The following is an 18,876-nucleotide window of genomic DNA, read 5'->3' on the forward strand; positions in this document are numbered from 1 at the left end:
TACTTCTTTCTCCGTACTTGCAATTAACAGTGTCATCTGCATATCTGAAATTATTGATGTTTTCACTATCAACTTTGATTCCCAAGATGTCTCTTACTTTTTGTAATATTGTTTCACTGTACACATTAAATAAATCAGGGGAGAAAACACACCCTTGTCTAAAGTCTCTCTTGATTTTTGTAAACTGACTCACTTCTCCATCTATCCTTATAGCGGCAGTTTGTTCCCAGTACAGATTTCTGATTAGGCGGAGGTCTTTCGAATCTAGATTTAGAGTTTTCTGTAATATTTCAAATAACTTATTGTGCTTCACTTTATCAAATGCTTTTGTGTAGTTGATAAAACAAACAAATCATTTTGCACTTGAATAGCTTGTTCTGATAGTATCCTTAACGTCAATATTGCGTTTCTTGTACCTTTGTCTTTCACAAAACCACAAAACCTATTTCAGCTTGTATCTTACTTTCAGCTCTTGCCATCAAAATTCTCAGAATTATCTTGGTGATATGACTCATTAAACTTGTGGTCCTATGTAATTTGCATTCTATTACTCCAGGTTTCTTAGGAAGAGTGATAAGTACTGATTTTTTTTCATCATCTCTTCTGGTATTATTCCGGTCTCATAAATGTCATTGATTACATCAGTAGGTTTTTCAATTCCATAATCTTCAAGGGCAATAATTTTTTCTATTACTAATTTATCAGGACCTGCTGCCTTTCCTTTCTTCATCATGTTTATTGCATTACGAACTTCAAATTTTAAAATACTTGGACCTTCAATGTTTTTCTTAATTTCTGGCTTTTCGCCTTGATTGTCTTCAAATAATTCCTGATTATACTCAGTCCATCTGTTCATAATCTCATCTTTTTCCATGATAGTGGTACTGTCCTTTGCTTTCAAACATCCACCTGAAGAACAGAGGAGCTTTTTACCAGTGATATTCTTGATTTGTTGACTTAACCTTTTTGGATCAGTAATAGGGATTCTTTCTACTTGCTCACCTTCCTAGTTTAACCATTCTTCTTTGGCTTTTGACATAAGCTTTTAACTTTTTTATTTAAGGGCTTTTTTTTTTGTAACTTTTTATTGAATTTCATCATCAAACAAACATTTCCATAAGATGTATTTCAGATGCTGTGTGTGTGTGTACGTATGTGTGTATATATATATATATATATATATATATATATATAAAATCATATTTGTCACAAATCTCCACATAATATTAATCTGAGGTATACACTTGAGAGAAAGAACAATGGAAAGAAGAAAACTATGTACAGACTAGGGAGTGATCTTTTTTAAACAATATATTCATTGACTTGTGAGAATAAAACCAGGCTTATGAGGTGTTATGTAGCAGTACATTTATTAAATATTTATTCCTTTTCAACCATTCTTGAGGTATATACCCAAAATATATGGTCTTGCTTTGTAAGGGTATTTCACATTTAAAGATGTCTTGTAGGGCATTATGTATCTCACTCCATAAGGGCTTATATTCTATAGGATTTGCTTTCTTCCGTCTCCTTTCTCCCATTAGATTTTTGATTTCATCTGTCATCCATTTATTCTTTGTGCTTTTTTCTTTTTTAGGAATCACTGACTTTGCTGATTCTACCAAAGCATCCTTCAGAGAGTTAAACTTCATTTCTACATGATTGCTATCATCTTCAACAGATTCTATTTCTAGACTTTGAAATCTATTCCTGATTTCAATTGTAAATTTTTGTCTTTAAGTTTTAATTGCAAGTAGTCAAGGGATTGTTCAGGTTTTTGCTGCTTTAGCTTTTTAAGTTTTACTTTTACATGACATACTACTGGGTTATGGTCACTATTACAGTCTGCACCTGGATATGTTTTTCATTGAGTCACTGAGTTTTGAAATCTTTGGTTTATAGTAATAAAGTCAGTTTGATTTCTAGTGTTATCACCTGGACTTTTCCAGGTCCACAAGCGTCTTGGCTGGTCCTGAAAGTAGATATTCATAATGGCCTGATTATTCATCTTGCACCATTCTACCCATTTCTCACCTCTTTCATTTCTTTTCCTGACTCCAAATTTTCCTATGGTATTTCCATCGGCACCTTGTCCTACTTTAGCATTTAGATCTCCCATGACAATAACAATATCTTGAGATTTGCATCCATTCTTTGCTTGTTCAAGCTCTTCATAGAATTTATCTATATCCTCATTTGTTCCATCTGTTGGTGCATATAGCTGTATAGTTGCTAAATCAAATGGTTGTCCTCTGAATCTAACAGGGAGCACGCTTTCTGGTATTGCCCAATGTCCTAAAACGCTTTTTGCTATGTTTTCATCCATAAGAATTCCTACTCCATTAGTATGGAATGTTCTACAAGAATAAACTGGTGTTTTATTTCTATTCTGACATGTTCCAGCACCTGTCCAATGAACTTCGCTAATTCCCATGATGTTAATTTTTAGTCTTTCCATTTCATTTATCACATTGTCCAATCTTCCTGCTTGATATAGGGTTCTTACATTCCAAGTGGCAATAATTTTCTTTTGTGTTACTTGAATTTTATGAGCAGAAGCTTGATGACGATTGGGGATCCCCTGCTGACCAGAATCAACCCTACCGAGCGAAGCATCTTTAAAATTGTCTTGAAGGTCCTCTTGATGCTGTTGTTGTGTGATACATTTTGTGAGTTTGACCATAGTTTTCTTAGCAAATAGATTCTAGGAAACCTAGTATCTAGCAACGGTGGTTTGCTATTGCCTACCGTTGGGCGAACTAAAGGAATCGCCATTTCTCTTCCCAAATGTTTATCCGCCTGTACTATAGCTGTTGGCATTTGAGGTCCTAGCTCATCCGCCTTCTCCGTCATAAGTTCAGTTACTGAACCTGCCGGATCTGCTGTTGGCTTTCGCTCATATCCTGAGCAGGAACCCTTACAGGTGCTACCGTTCGAGGTCAGAGCGGCCCTGGGAGCAATGAATGACTAAGGTTAACTCCACTTTCCCCAAAGCTCTGAAAGTCCCCAGTCAGAGCCTCATCACTGGTTGCAGTTTAGAGTCATACCCAGGACTAATTCATAAATTAAGTCAGAATAAATGGTGCCAAGATTAGGGAAGGCACTTCAGTTGGTCCACAAATCAAACAGGTCATCAGTGACAGGCAGTTCAGAGAACTTCTCATGGAACCAGAGAACTTTGCATGGAAGGCATTCAAGGATGTTGTTGAAAGTTTTCTTAGCAGCTACAGAGCACCAAACTACATGCAGCTAGTTGATAACATGCCTCAAGCATACAAAGCCATGAAGTGTAACTAAAGATTCATTTTCTGCATTCCCATTTAGACTTCCTTGCAAATCTTACGCTATCAGTGATGGGCATGGTGATCAGTGATGGGCATGGTGAGGCGTTTCACCAAGATATTACAGTTGTGGTGAAACAATATCAGGGCAACTGGAATCCATCAATGCTGGCTGATTATTGTTAGATATTTAAGCAAGAAGCCTCAGATGCTGAGTACAAATAAAAATCATCAACAAAACATTTTTAGCTTAGTTGAACTATTGCAAAGTGTCAGCACCATTATGCAGTTAAATGCATTACATTCAATAAAAGTTAATTTCTTGTTTATCTAAGTTGTATTTGAGTTCGGCCTCAAACAGAAAAAAAATTCTGAGGAAGCAACACTTTTGGGGCGGCGGGGGGGGACAAGAATTGCTGTCCAGTGTTATCTCTGTTAAGAACACAAGAAGTAAGAGTAGACTGTTTGGTCCTTTGTGATTTGTGCTTTTTGGCTGTTATTTTTTTAAAATCTTGTTGTCACTTTCCATCATTAACCCTGTATCCCTTCTAACATTCAAAACTTATTGCTTTCCTTGAATGAGCCACCAAAGGTTTACTGGCCTCTGGTTAAGGATTCCCCCCTTTTCTCCAGTCAATAGCCCACCCATTATTTAGTGACCCCCTAATTCTGGAGATCCCAGCAGTGTCTATACTGTGCAGGTTTGCCTTCTCTGGGGATGATTTTAATTCAATTTCACTGCTGAATTGTGAGCTGGCAAATGGTAAAACTGTTTTGCCAATTGCAGAAGGCTAACTTTAAAAAAAAATCATCTTTGTGAATTGTAATAGTTATCCCAGTATGGTGGTTCAAAAAGGTTCCTATAGTATTGAAGAATAACTAGGACATTTACTGTGTGCAGTTTCTCATGTCTCCAGTTTGCTGTTTGAGTTTGCAGTATTTGAACTTGCTGAAAAATGATATGTTGGCAGCAGCTCTAAAGGTGTTGGCAATTCTGTAATATCATGAAAGGCCTTGCTTTGTGTTTGACACAAGTATTGATAGGCTCTTTAGTTTTGAATGCTCATAGATGAACCAAATCATGGTTGAAAAGAGGTCCCAATTTGGATTGCCTTGGTACAGTCAGCAACTATACAGTAAACCTTGAATATCTACAAAACAAACTTAGGGTTTTCATCATGTAATGCAGGTAACTGAATGTGTATGTTTTCTGAAAGTTGGTGATTATAATTTTAAAAGATCATGGCATTCAGGAGAGCAGAAGACAGTGGATCACACAACTACAGGAATTTGATTCTTGTGACCTTCATTGAAAAGCAAGACAATATGGATGAGATGGAGCTGGTACGGTGCTGTTTGTCAAGCAGCTCTTCACCTAATGAAGGCAAAGTGTGTGCTCATTTTCAGTTAACAAGGACATGAATGAAATCATGGTTTGTGGTAATGCTTTGATAGACATAAACCTAAACTTTTAGTTGATGAATACCTTTTTGAAACCAATAGGCTGTTTGTATTATATATTTGTCTGCTATCTTAAAATGCTCCAAGAAAAGCCTGAATGACTATGGAGTGCTTTTCATTTTGTTCCAGAAAAAAAATAAAAGGCTGGGCTTATCTCAGTTTAACACAGCTATTTGTCAATTAGATAATTGTAGGGCACACCATCCATGAGAACTTGTGTTTTAGAATATTCCTGCTGATTACCTGCCTGTCATTATCACAGCTACGATCCAATCAAATAAATCTGTGGGTGACAGAAGTTCAAAAGTCCTACAAGAAATCTTTCATTCACAAATTACTTAATTCTGATGCAGTCTGCAAGATTTTCAAGCTTCAGTTCATTTAAGATTGCATTCATGAGACTGCTTTTAGTTGGAAGAATGTCAAGTCTATCATGCTGCAAATGTCTTGGAAAATATGGCCAAGTGTGAAATTTAGGGAATCATCATAAAGTGAAGACAAGTCAAAAAGGTTTAATATGAGATAACCAGGGACATTTTTGTCAATGACAGGAAATATTTCTATTGAAAATCCTATTAGCAAGTTTACAGAAGTAATGGAAGAGTGTTTGATGAAGATGAAAACTGAGAAATGATTAATGCACAAATAATTTCTTAAAGCCAAAATGAATGAAAAGAGGAGCTAGATACACCTGGCAACAACCAAGTTTCTGGACTTGTGAAGTGCAGCTACTAATACAAAGCTGCAGAAGTGATGAATTTGTATTTTCACCGAACACATTATCCCATTCTGGATAATGGGGTCATTGGTTAATCGGGGCAATGCTTAAAGAACAAAAACTAATCAAGAAAATAACTGGAATTCTCTTTTATGGGACATTATACCACTTAATTGGGACAAAAGACTGTTGCTGAAATTTCTAATTGGTGTCAATTACATGCACTTGTGTGGCTGTTAGACACTATGCCATGTTAAGAGCGAACAGTTTTTAAATAGTGTCAGTTGTGTGTGTTTTTGTTCGAAAAACTGTTGTTTTTTAGAAAATTTGGCACTGATAGTTGCAAGGAAATAAGTAGTAAGACAATTCGGAACTGTCTTTGTCACTGTGGTTTCAAGCATTCAGATTTGGAGATGCCAAAAATGGCCAGAAGTGAAATGAAATGATTTTGCTATTTAAAGTTCGGAGCTACAAAGAATTTGAAAGGATAGACAGTCTTCCTGAATGTTCCAGTGAAGATCAAGAACTGGAGGATGCAAACGTCAAAAACATTGTATTGCATTATCTGTACTAGGTGTCTGCGCTGGCTTTGTTCATTTACGATCAATCAAAAGAATACAGCAGTATGCACTGGATGAATTCCTCTATCAATGACTGCCTATTGGGAAGGAACCAATACAGCTTTATAGTACAGTAGTAGTAATGGTAGTGTTGTAATTTGTCTTGTAATTCATTTAAATACATAATTTGTTACTCAGTTAAATGATAGTTTGTCTTTTTAAGTACCATTCTATTTCCATGACACTTCGGCTAATGGAGCAGCCACTTAAGTGGGCCAAAATGTACTCGTACTGATTAACTGGAATTCACTGTAAATTTTTTTCTAGGCCTGCCTGCTTGCTTACTGCTTCTCCTTATGGAAATGTTTCAGAAGCTCTAGTTACTCAATTTCATCAACATTGGATTCAGTTGTTTCTCATGTTGAAGCTAAGACTTTGAATATTCATAGCACCCCAAATGATCTATTTCCTCTTGTTTATGACGTGTAGTGTAGTAACAGATTTTCTTTAGTTTTAAGTGATGTGAATTGGATCGTTATACATTACTGCACTTGTAAAATATTAAGTGGAATGGAGAGACATATTAAAACACAATGACCGGTTTGATTGGTAATCATCTGAAGGTCAAGCAAAGGCGATGAGGTTTTTTTTAAAATGGCTTCTAATAAATCCAGTTTGAAATTCTGAGATTGCTTAAAAGTTGAAATGCAAAGTTTATTACTAAAAAAAACAGTTGAGGTGATGAACATAAATGTATTTAAGCTGGATAAACACCTAGACTGAAAACATTAGAGGTGCTACTGGGGTTAGGTGTACAGTGGGAAGCGGACTGTGTGATACATAAATCGCAATGTTGATGAGAAGGGACAAATGGGTTTGTTCTTGATGCATTGTCTAACTTGCAAATTTTGTAAGTTTTTTTTGTAGAACATTACTGAAATTGTTCATTACTAATGTTGTTAAATGGCTTTTTAAATTGCAGGTGAACCTCAATGATTCACACTCTCAGATGGTTGTTCACTGGGCTGGAGAGAAGAGCAAAGTGATTGTGGCACTTGCCCGAGATAGTCCATATTTGCAGGGACCTCACACAAGTTCAGTAAGTAAAACATTTTTTTTTGGGGGGGGGGGAGTAAATTTTGAATGAAAGCAATGATTTAACATACTACTGTATAATTTGGAAGAATATGCTTGGCTTTTTCAAAAATAAATTGAATCAATAAAAAAGATTATAATAAATACATTCATTAGAATAGATTGTTTTGTGTATATTAAAAATACACCTTTTTTATGTATAGAAATGATGTATGTACTAGTAGCAGAGTGGAAGGTATAAGTGACAATAGCATGCTTCATGGTGAGTTTTAACTTAATTTCCCTTGACCTATTTTAATTACAGAAAATGACATCATGTTTGATACCTGCATTTTGAAATGCATGGCAAGTAGTGCCTGAAAGGGATCATAAATATTCATTTAAGCATACCAAAATGCTATTTTGTAATTTTATGAATTTATTTGGATCTTGATTGTTAGGATGTCATAGTGAAATAGGAATTGATTTCTATATTTTACCAATAGCTTTGTGGATTAACTGAAATAAGTGGAATAAATAACTTTTGAGAAGAGGGGCTCCTGTTACTGTGAGAGTGAGAGATGAACAATTCTAAAAAGTGTAGTCTTTTTGAATTGCTTTGTTTTGATAAATGTGAGAGAGAACGCAATTCTAGATTTAGTGTTGTGCAATGAACCGGATTTGATCAGGGACCTCGAGGTAAAGGAGCCATTAGGAGGTAGTGACCATAATATGATAAGTTTTAATCTACAATTTGAGAGGGAGAAGGGAAACTCGGAAGTGTCAGTATTACAGTTGAACAAAGGGAACTATGGTGCTATGAGGGAGGAGCTGGCCAAAGTTCAATGGAACAATTCCCTAGCAGGGATGACAGTGGAACAGCAATGGCAAGTGTTTCTGGGAATAATGCAGGAGGTGCAGGATCAGTTCATCCCAAAGAGGAAGAAAGATCCTAAGGGGAGTAAGGAGAGGCCGTGGCTGACAAGGGAAGTAATGGTCAGTATAAAAATAAAAGAGAAGTATAACATAGCAAAGACGAGTGGGAAGCCGGAGGATCGGGAAACTTTTAAAGAGCAACAGAAGGTAACTAAAAAGGCAATACGCAGAGGAAAAAATGAGGCACGAAGGTAAATTAGCCAAGAATATAATGGAGGATAGTAAAAGCTTCTTTAGGTATGTGAAAAGGAAAAAAAATAGTTAAGACCAAAACTGGGCCCTTGAAAACAGAAATGGGTGAATTTATTATGGGGAACAAGGAAATGGCAGACGAGTTGAACAGGTACTTTGGATCTGTCTTCACTAGGGAAGACACAAACAATCTCCCAGATAAAATAGTGGCCAAAGGACCTAGGGTAATGGATGAAATGAAGGAAATTTATATTAGACAGGAAATGGTGTTGGATAGACTGTTGGGTCTGAAGACTGATAAGTCCCCGGGACCTGATGGTCTGCATCCCAGGGTACTTAAGGAGGTGGCTTTAGAAATCATGGACGCAGTGCTAATCATTTTCCAATGTTCTATAGATGCAGGATCAGTTCCTGTGGATTGGAGGGTGACTAATGTCCTCCCTCTCTTCAGGAAGGGAGGAAGAGAGAAAACAGGGAATTTTAGACCGGTTAGCCTGACATCGGTGGTGGGAAAGATGCTGGAGTCAATTATAAAAGATGAAATTACGACACATCTGGATAGCAGTAACAGGATTGGTCTGAGTCAGCATGGATTTACGAAGGAGAAATCGTGCTTGGCTAATCTTCTGGAATTTTTTGAGGATGTAACTATGAAAATGGACAAGGGAGAACCGGTGGATGTAGTGTACCTGGACTTTCAGAAAGCCTTTGATAAAGTCCCACATAGGAGATTAGTGGGCAAAATTAGGGCACATGGTATTGGGGACAGAGTACTGACATGGATTGAAAATTGGCTGGCTGACAGAAAACAAAGAGTAGCAATTAACGGGTCCCTTTCGAAATGGCAGGTGGTGACCAGTGGGGTACCGCAGGGTTCAGTGCTGGGACCGCAGCTGTTTACAATATATATTAATGAATTAGATGAGGGAATTAAAAGTAACATTAGCAAATTTGCCGATGACGCAAAGCTGGGTGGCAGTGTGAAATGTGAGGAGGATGTTATGAGAATGCAAGGTGACTTGGATAGGCTGGGTGAGTGGGCATATGCATGGCAGATACAGTTTAATGTGGATAAATGTGAGGTTATCCACTTTGGTGGTAAGAATAGGAAGGCAGATTACTATCTAAATGGAGTCAAGTTAGGAAAAGGGGAAGTACAATGAGATCTAGGTGTTCTTGTACATCAGTCACTGAAAGCAAGCATGCAAGTACAGCAGGCAGTGAAGAAGGCTAATGGCATGCTGGCCTTCATAACAAGGGGAATTGAGTATAAGAGCAAAGAGGTCCTCCTGCAGCTGTACAGGGCCCTGGTGAGACCACACCTGGAGTACTGTGTGCAGTTTTGGTCTCCGAATTTGAGGAAGGACATTCTTGCTATTGAGGGAGTGCAGCGTAGGTTCACAAGGTTAATTACCGGGATGGCGGGACTGTCATATGTCGAAAGATTGGAGCGACTGGGCTTGTATACACTAGAATTTAGAAGGCTGAGAGGGGATCTTATTGAAACATATAAGATTATTAAGGGATTGGACACGCTGCAGGCAGGAAGCATGATCCCGCTGATGTGTGAGTCCAGATCCAGAGGCCACGGTTTAAGAGTAAGGAGTAGGCCATTTAGAACAGAGTTGAGGAAAAACTGTTTCACCCAGAGGGTGGTGGATATATGGAATGCTCTGCCCCAGAAGGCTGTGGAGGCCAAGTCTCTGGATGCTTCCAAGAAAGAGATGGATAGAGCTCTTTAAAGATAGCGGAATCAAAGGTTATAGGGATAAGGAAGGAACTGGATACTGATTGTGGATGATCAGCCATGATCACAGTGAATGGCGGTGCTGACTCGAAGGGCCGAATGGCCTACTCCTGCACCTATTGTCTATTGTACCTCCTGGAAAAACTTGGAGATTGTTGTGGTATAACTCCCTTTCCACCGCCCCCCCCCCCCCAGTGATTTGGTTATCAAATGAATTGCTCAGGTCCACTTAATTGCTATGTGCATTTTCATTTTTATCCTCTTTGGATATTCCAAGCAACAAAATATATTTTGCTTTCAACATACTTCTTTCCATAGATATCTGTTGGGTCTGCAGCCAAATAGATCCATTTCAATCTTGTCCCAGGATATTTACTGTTACAATAAAAATGTTGAAAGCTGGAATTTACCTAACATGTAATGATTTGAAAGCTCTGCTAATTCTGATAATTAAAGACCATGCTTTTAATTGAGCAACATTGCATGGTTCAAGTAAAATTGCACCCTTTTTTTTCCACAGCACCCATCCACCATCTTGATATAGATTAGCTGACTTGGTATTAGTTTATTGTCTCATGTATCAGATACAGTGAAAAGCTTGTCTTGTATATCATTTGTACAGATCAGATCATTACACAGTGCATTGAACTACGTAAGATAAAAGAATAACAATACAAAATAAGGTGTAAAAGCTGCTGAAAGAGTGCAATGCAGGTTGATGATAAAGTGCAAAATCATAAACTAGGTAGATTATGAAGCCAGGAGTCCATTTTATCATATAGAGGTCCATTCAAAAAAATCTGATAATTGGGTAGAAGCTGTCCTTAAGCCCAGTGGTGTGTGCTTTCAGGCTTTTGCATCTTTTGCCTGATGGGATGGGGAGAAGAGCGAATGTCAGGGGTGAGTGAGATTTTTGATTATTCTTATTGAGGCTGGTTGCTAAGATGTGCTGAGCTGTGTCCATAGCTCTCTGTAATTTCTTGCAGTTACATGCAGAGCAGTTGCCATACTAAGCTGTTGTGCATCCAGACCGAACGCCTTGTATGGTACATTGATTTAAAAATTGGTAAGAGTCAATGGGGACATGCTGAATTTCTTCAGCCTCCTAAGGAAATAGAGGCATTGGTGAGCTTTTTTGGCCATAACATCAGTGTGGTTGGACCAGGGCAGGCTATCAGTGATGTTCACACCTAGGATCTTGAAGCTCTCAACCTCAACACCCTGAATGTAGACAGAAGCATGTGCTCCACTCGCCTTTCTGAAGTCTATGACCAGCTCTTTTGTTTTGTTGACATTGAGGGAAAGGTTGTTGTCATGACACTATATCACTAAGCTCTCTATCTTCTTCCTTTACTCTGACTCATCATTATTTGAAGCGTAGCCCACTACAGTGTATTGTCTGCAAATCTGTAGATGGAGTTGGAGCAGGATCTGGAGATGCAAATCTGTAGATGTGGACTTGAACCATGCAATGTTGCTTAAAAGCATGGTCTTTAATTATCAGAATTAGCAGAGCTTTCAAGTCATTAGATGTTAAGTAAATTCCAGCTTTCAACATCTGGCAACAGTCATGAGAGGAAAGTGAATAGAGTTGGGCACTGAGGAGACAACCTTGTGGAATGCCAGTGTGTAGAATAATTGTGGCAGTGGTGTTGCTGTCTATACTTATTGCAGTCTGTTGGTTAGGAAGTCAATGATGCAATTGCAGAGGGAGGCATTAACTCATGGGTTCTGGAGTTTAGTGATAAGTTTGCTTGGAATAATAATATTGAAGGCAAGAACTGTAGTCAATAAACTGGTCTGACAGAGGTATCTTTGCTCTCCGTTTGCTGCAGAGATGAGCGTAGGACCAGGGAGATGGTGTCCACCATTACTGTTAGATACAAAGCAGCTTCTTTACTTGACAGAAGGTACAGCAGACATCATATGGAGATGCTTTTGGTAGAAAGATCTGCTGGCCCAATGTGGGGCTCAATGTTTTATGTGCTAAACATAGGGCAATTCCATATTTGCAAAGTATAGACGATGTTTTCTTTTGAAACTACAAACAAGCTTCACACCTCCTGATTTGCATTTGTACCACAGACACCGGCATCGTCTGAACTGGGATTCACAGCTTTCAGGGATGCATTGTTCCAAATTAAATCCACAATACATTTTCAAGGGACAGAAGACTGGTAGCCAAAGCCATTCGCTAAATGTAAATGACCTAAACCCAAAACTCACTCTAACAAGGCAAGAACTGTAGTCAATAAACAAGTCTGACGGAGGTCTTTACTCTCCGTTTGTTGCAGAGATGAGCGTAGGACCAGGAGGATGGTGTCCACAGTAGACTCGTTTCAGTGGTAGACAAATTTTAAGTTTTCTGGAAAGCTCAAGTTGATGTTTGCCATGACCAGCTTTTCAAAGCACTTCATGACAGTAGATGTTGGAGTTACTGGGTGATGGTCATTAAGGCACATCTTGTTTTTATTGGGTACTGAGGTGACAGTGGTCATCTTAAAGCAGGAGGGAACCACAGCCTGGGGGAGGTAGAGGTTAAAAATCTCTCAAATACCCCTTGAATAGAGAAACTAGAAAAAGAAACGAGCACAATCTTGCAGCGTAGTGTCATTTTTAATATGGGTAACAAAATTATGAATACGAATATACTTTTTTCTGGGTAAATAACCCATCTGCAGGTTGAATAGTTTGTTAACTGTTCTACATCTTTGAATAGTATCTTAGCTGTTCTACGTGTTAAGACTTGTACTGCTGCTTGAACAATGAAGTAGGTTTCCCCTTCACATGTACATTAACATTACTGTACTAATAACTTATATAATAATGAAACAAAACCTCGGGCTTCTCTAATGCAAACACGAGGAAATCTGCAGATGCTGGAATTTCAAGCAACACACATAAGAGTTGCTGGTGAACGCAGCAGGCCAGGCAGCATCTCTAAGAAGAGGTACAGTCGACGTTTTGGGCCAAGACCCTTCGTCAGGACTAACTGAAAGAAGAGTTAGTAAGAGATTTGAGAGGGGGAGGGGGAGATCCAAAATGATAGGAGAAGACAGGAGGGGGAGGGATGGAGCCAAGAGCTGGACAGGTGATTGGCAAAAGGGATATGAGAGGATCATGGGACAGGAGGTCCAGGGAAAAAGAAAAATGTTGGGGGGGGAGAAAAAGCCCAGAGGATGGGCAAGGGGTATAGTGAGAGTTACAGAGGGAGAAAAAGGAGAGAGAGAAAAAGAATGTGATTATATAAATAAATAACGGATGGGTTAGGAGGGGGAGGTGGAGCATTAGCGGAAATTAGAGAAGTCAATGTTCATGCCATCAGGTTGGAGACTACCCAGACGGAATATAAGGTGTTGTTCCTCCAACCTGAGTGTGGCTTCATCTTGACAGTAGAGGAGGCCGTGGATAGACATATCAGGATGGGAATGGGACGTGGAATTAAAATGTGTGGCCACTGGGAGATCCTGCTTTCTCTGGCGGACAGAGCGTAGGTATTCAGCAAAATGATCTCCCAGTCTGCGTCAGGTCTTGCCAATAATTTATTTATATACACACATTCTTTTTCTCTCTCTCCTTTTTCTTCCTCTGTCCCTCTCACTATACCCCTTGCCCATCCTCTGGGTTTTTCCCCCTCCCCCGTTTCCTTCTCCCTGGGCCTCCTGTCCCATGATCCTCTCATATCCCTTTTGCCAATCAACTTTCCAGCTCTTGGCTCCATTTCTCCCCCTCCTGTCTTCTCCTATCATTTTGGATCTCCCTCTCCCCCTCCCCCTCCCACTTTCAAATCTCTTACTAGCTCTTCTTTCAGTTAGTCCTGACGAAGGGTCCCGGCCCGAAACGTCGACTGTACCTCTTCCTAGAGATGTTGCCTGGCCTGCTGCGTTCACCAGCAACTTTTATGTGTGTGTGTGTTGCTCGGGCTTTTCTGATCAAGTGCTTTTCTTCCAAGTTATGTAATTATTGACTGAGTCATAGAGTGAACCATGATTAACTGCTTCAGATTTTAAGAAAAACAAATGGCTTGCTACTTGTCTGTTATCTGGATTGCAGAAGTTTGTTTGTATCTGCATAACCATAGACTTTAGATTTGGCAATTCGGTGCCTTAATTCATGTTCATTGGGACTCTTTTGTTTTCTCAGTTGTCAAGCAGGTTTCAATAAATTTTATATGATCCAAATGTCTTTTATAATGGCATATGTAAAGAGTAAATCTGTTCTTGTTATTATTATTATTATTCCATAAAACAATGGAAAAAGCTTTGTTGTGCATGCCATCCGTGCAATCACTACTTAAAACAGTTCATTGAGGAAATATAAAGGAAAACAATTGCAGAATAAAGTGTTGCAGAGAAAGTGTAGTACAGACAGGAAAGTACAAGGACCTGGTACAATTGAGGTCAAGAGTCTGTCATACTATACAGTTTAATATCTTATAACAGAGAGATAGGTGTTCTCCTTGAGCCTGGTGCTGTGTGCTTTCAGGCTTTTGTATCTTGTGTCTGATAGGACGGGTGGGGGAAGAATGTTTAGCGTGGTGGGGCCTTTGATTATGCTGGCTGTTTCACTGAGGCAGTGAAAAGTGTAGACAGTCCATGGAGGGGAAGGCTAGTTTCTATGGCATGATGAGCTATGTATACAACTCTACAATTTCTTTGGTCTTGGGCAGAGCAGTTGCCATACCAAGCTATGGTGTATCTGGATAGGGTATTGTCTGTGGTGCATTGATTTAAAAACTCACGATTGTCAACATGACCATGCCAGATATCTCTGCTTCCTGAAGAAGTCAATGCACTGCTGAGCTTTCTTGGCTGTGGCATCTTTCTGGTTAGACCAGGGTAGACTATTGATGTTCACTCCTAGGAATTTGTGCTCAACCCTCTCCACTTCAGCACCATTAATATGAACAGAAGCATGTTCACTGGCCACCCACCCCCTTAGTGAATACAGTGGCCAGTGCTTTTGTTTGCTGACATTGAAGGCACGTTTGTTATCATGACATCATACCACTAGCTCCTCTATCTCAAAGTTCAAAGCAAATTTATTATCAAAGGGTTGTATATGGTGACATACATGTACTGAGATTTGTTTCTTTGGTGTACTCAATCAATCCAAGAAATATAATAGAGTTAATGAAAGGTCACACCCAACGGGGTGGACAAACAACTAATATCTGAAAGATGACGAGCTTTGCAAAAACAAAAGAGAACAAAAATAAATAAGCAATAAGCATCAAGAACATGAGATGAAAAGTCATTGACAGTGAGTTGATAGGTGTGGGAACAGTTAAGTGAGGGGGCAAGTGAACTTGAGTGAAGTTATCCCCTTTGTTTCAAGGGCCTGATGGCTGAGGAGCAATACCTGTTCCTGAACCTGGTGGTGAGTGTCTAGTACCACCTTCCTGATGGCAGCAGAGAGAAGACCATGACCTGGGTGGTGGTGGAGTCCCTGATGATGGATGCTGCTTTCCTGTGATAGCACGCATGTAGATGTGCTCAATGGTGGGGAGTGTTTTACCTGTGATGGACTGGGCCACATCCAACTTTTTGTAGGATTTTTTTCCATTCAAGGCTATGATGCGACCAGTCAATATACTCTCGAACTTCAGAGAAAGTAGAGATGCTGTCATGTTTTCTTTGTAATTGCACTTGCGTGCTGGGTCCAGGGCAGGTCCTCTGAAATGATAACACTGAGAAATTTGAAGTTCCTTCCTGTACAGTGATGCATTGTTATTTAAGATATGTATTTGGATATTTAAATACATTGAATTTTATAAAATTGTATTTGAATATCCAAAGTTTTAATTTGCATTAAAAATTACGTTTGTGATTTTCATGCTGTCAGGACAGTTTAAAATATTTTAAATGGTTTATATTTTTAATATAAGAGAGTAATTTAAAAGTGCACAGCAGTACTTTCTCATGTAAGCTTTGCTTAAACCCTTTGGTTCAGTGAGGTGCATCTTTCTTACTGCTCCCTCTTCTTCCTCTGACTTTGTTTTCTTTTGCCTATACTTTTCTCTTCCTCACCCCTCTACATTCTCTTGTATCACCCCACATACTCGTAGGGATAAGGTCGATCCTCTCACAAAGCACCATGAAGTTTGTCAGACTGAAAATATTGAAGATATTTCATAATTGGATCAGTGTCAGGAGATGCTCGAGTAAGCAAAAAGAACAAGTGGCATCTTGAAAGTATTTGTTGGGGCATTCGCTGTTTAGCATTTTTATCGATGATGCAAGTGATTGAAAGGAAAACCAGCTATCCAAATTTGGATGATGACTCCCAAATAGATCTTTTCGTAATATGTAGGTGGAAGTTTTTTTTAAAAAAAAAATCAAGTTAGAAAAAGATAAGTGAATGTGCATAATTGCAGTAAATAGATTTCAGTGTGAATAAATGTGAGATCATCTAGTTTGAATCTCAAATGGAACAAGATGCACAAAAAATAGTAAAACATTAGGAGGTAAGAATATTTCACGTAGACATGGATCTATATACATTAAAATGCCATAGATATGAAGAGAAAATAACAGGAAATAGAAATGCAGAATGCTGGAAATAATCAAGTCAAGCAGCGTTGGTGGGGAGAGAGAGAGTAAACATTTCTAATTTGAATTTCAATGCAACTTTTTTATCATTTCAGGCTAAGTGTGATTAGAGGAACTAATCTAATGATGTAACTTGTATGGGAAGAGAAATTGGTCATGGGGAAGTTCAGAAAATGGATGGACAATGAGAACGGTGTTCTTAAAGAGAGAATCAGTTGTACAACAGAATTTAGAGGACATCTTTATGGCAGCAAGCACTTTGAGGCTTTAAATTTTAAGCTATATCTTTAAATTTATCAGTTTTTTTTCATTTTCTAATCTACTGTCAACTCTTGAGGTATGAACACACTTTTCATATCTCTTGCATCAGTGATTTGCATCTTATGGTTTCAATTTAAACAATTTCATTTTCCTTGTTCCTAACTTTCAATTGCACCAGTGCACTCAGCTGCCCTGCTCTGAATTTTATTTTGTCAGTCTTTCTCAAAAAATTGCTGTGTCTGTTTCTATGCCTTTTTCACTTTGGAAAAGTCAAAATATATTAGGCCACTTAGGTTGGAAAGATGGCTATTTACTGCATTCACCTTGCATAACATTTAAGGTGAATAGTCAGAGTGTTTTTAAGACATTGTCCAACATAGCAGCAGGTCGAACATTAATTCCATATGCCTGCATTTAGCCCATATCGTTCGTTCTAAACCTTTCCTATTCATAGATCTGTCCATCGTTGTTGTTATTGTGTCCGGCTCAACCACTTCCTCCGAATACCTGCCACCTTCTGTGTTGGAAAAAGCATACCCATTTTGAGTCCCTTTTTAAATATTTCCCCACTATCTCAAACCTTTACCCTCTGGCATTTGACTCACCAACTCTTTGGGCGGGGGGGGAGGGAGGGAGAGACTGTGACCATCCATGTTATCTGTTCCCCTCACGACTTTATAAAACTCCTGTTAGATTACCCCTTAGCTTCCTTCACTCCAGGGAAAATCATCCCAACCAGTCCAGTGTCTCCTTGTACACTCAAGCTCTCTAACCCTGGCAACATCCTTGTGAATCTTTTCTGCACTCTCTAGCTTAATCACATCCTTCCTACAGTATATTGATGAGAACTGTACACAGTATTCCAAATGCAGTCTCACTAGCATTTTGTACAGCTTCATAACATGAAGTCTAACTCTTGTATTCATTGCCCAGTCTGATGAAAGCAAGCATGCCATCTGCTCCTTTCATCAGCTTGTCTGCCTGTATCACTACTTTTGGACATCTGTATACTTGTGCCTACAGATAGCTTTTGTCCTACAACACTCCCTAGGGCCCTGTTAATCGCTGTGTATGTCCTACCTTGGTTTAACTTCCCAAAATGCATCAGCATGCCATTGTCCTTAAATTCAATGTTGGAGAAAGGAATAGAAGATTCCGCTGAGTGGATTAAATAAAAAGATGGATGGAGACTTGTGGAGCACCCGTGATATAATAGATAAATTGAGTTTATCAGCTTGGTTCTTATTGTTAATTCTGTGTAATAATTTTTCCTCTTTGGTCTCTCCTACCCCTAGGTGTACATTTCATATGACTATGGGAAGACCTTCAAGAAAATCAATGAGAAGTTCAAACTGGAAGATGAAACAAAAACACAAAAATGTATTGCTCAGTTTTACCACAGCCCAATAGATAACAAACGGGTAAGAGTCATTCTTTAGAATAATAGGAAAAAGTTGGTGCTGTTACAATAAGTATCTTCTCTTCAGATTTATTTGTACATACCTCATTATTAATTTTTTACTTTTTCATAATGTAGTGGTGTTTCTAGAACAGCACTGATTCGTTGCTGTCAGCTGTTCTCTTTGACAATCTCCTTTTATGTAAAGATTGTAGTTATTGATACCTTGTATGTTTCTAATGGTGCAAATGCTTTGGTTCCATATTTTTAATCCACTGATTTAACTGCACAGAGTTAAACTTCAATTGATGGCAATCAGAGAAGTTGCAGGATTTTTATCATAGGGTGTCTATATATAATACTGGAACTTTCTAGCTTAAAGCACAATGTAAATATCATCATAAATTCCGCACTGCCTTAGGAGGCTGATGTGGTTCATTTTTTGTAACTTGGGAACCAATCTGTGGGAAGGTAAACTTTGATTGCAAAATTTATCATGGTCCTTGGTGCATTAGCAGTGTTTGCTAACTGATGAAAGGTATTTCAAGACCTCATCTTAAATCTGGCATCAAGCTAATGTTTATCGAGCACATTGATCTAGTACTCAATGCTTTGGACAGACAATAGTAAGCCTGAAGTGTTGGTGAAGCCCTGGCAAATGCTGTCTCTGTAAGATCTTCCAAATGCATTGGCAGG

The 18,876-nt window shown here is 38.7% G+C and overlaps 1 protein-coding gene across 2 annotated transcripts in view; it reads left to right on the plus strand.

Annotated features, from left to right (window-relative positions):
* sorl1 (sortilin-related receptor, L(DLR class) A repeats containing) overlaps positions 1–18,876 on the plus strand; it is a 244,381-nt gene that overhangs the window by 58,147 nt on the left and 167,358 nt on the right. For both annotated transcript variants that reach the window (XM_072238121.1, XM_072238122.1), the window contains exons 2-3: positions 7,003–7,119; positions 18,077–18,202. In XM_072238121.1, the coding sequence (XP_072094222.1) occupies positions 7,003–7,119; positions 18,077–18,202 (243 nt within the window). The remainder of the gene's footprint in view (positions 1–7,002; positions 7,120–18,076; positions 18,203–18,876) is intronic.

The sequence above is a fragment of the Mobula birostris genome, chromosome 20 (assembly GCF_030028105.1).
Source record: "Mobula birostris isolate sMobBir1 chromosome 20, sMobBir1.hap1, whole genome shotgun sequence".
NCBI classification, from domain to species: Eukaryota; Metazoa; Chordata; class Chondrichthyes; order Myliobatiformes; family Myliobatidae; genus Mobula; species Mobula birostris.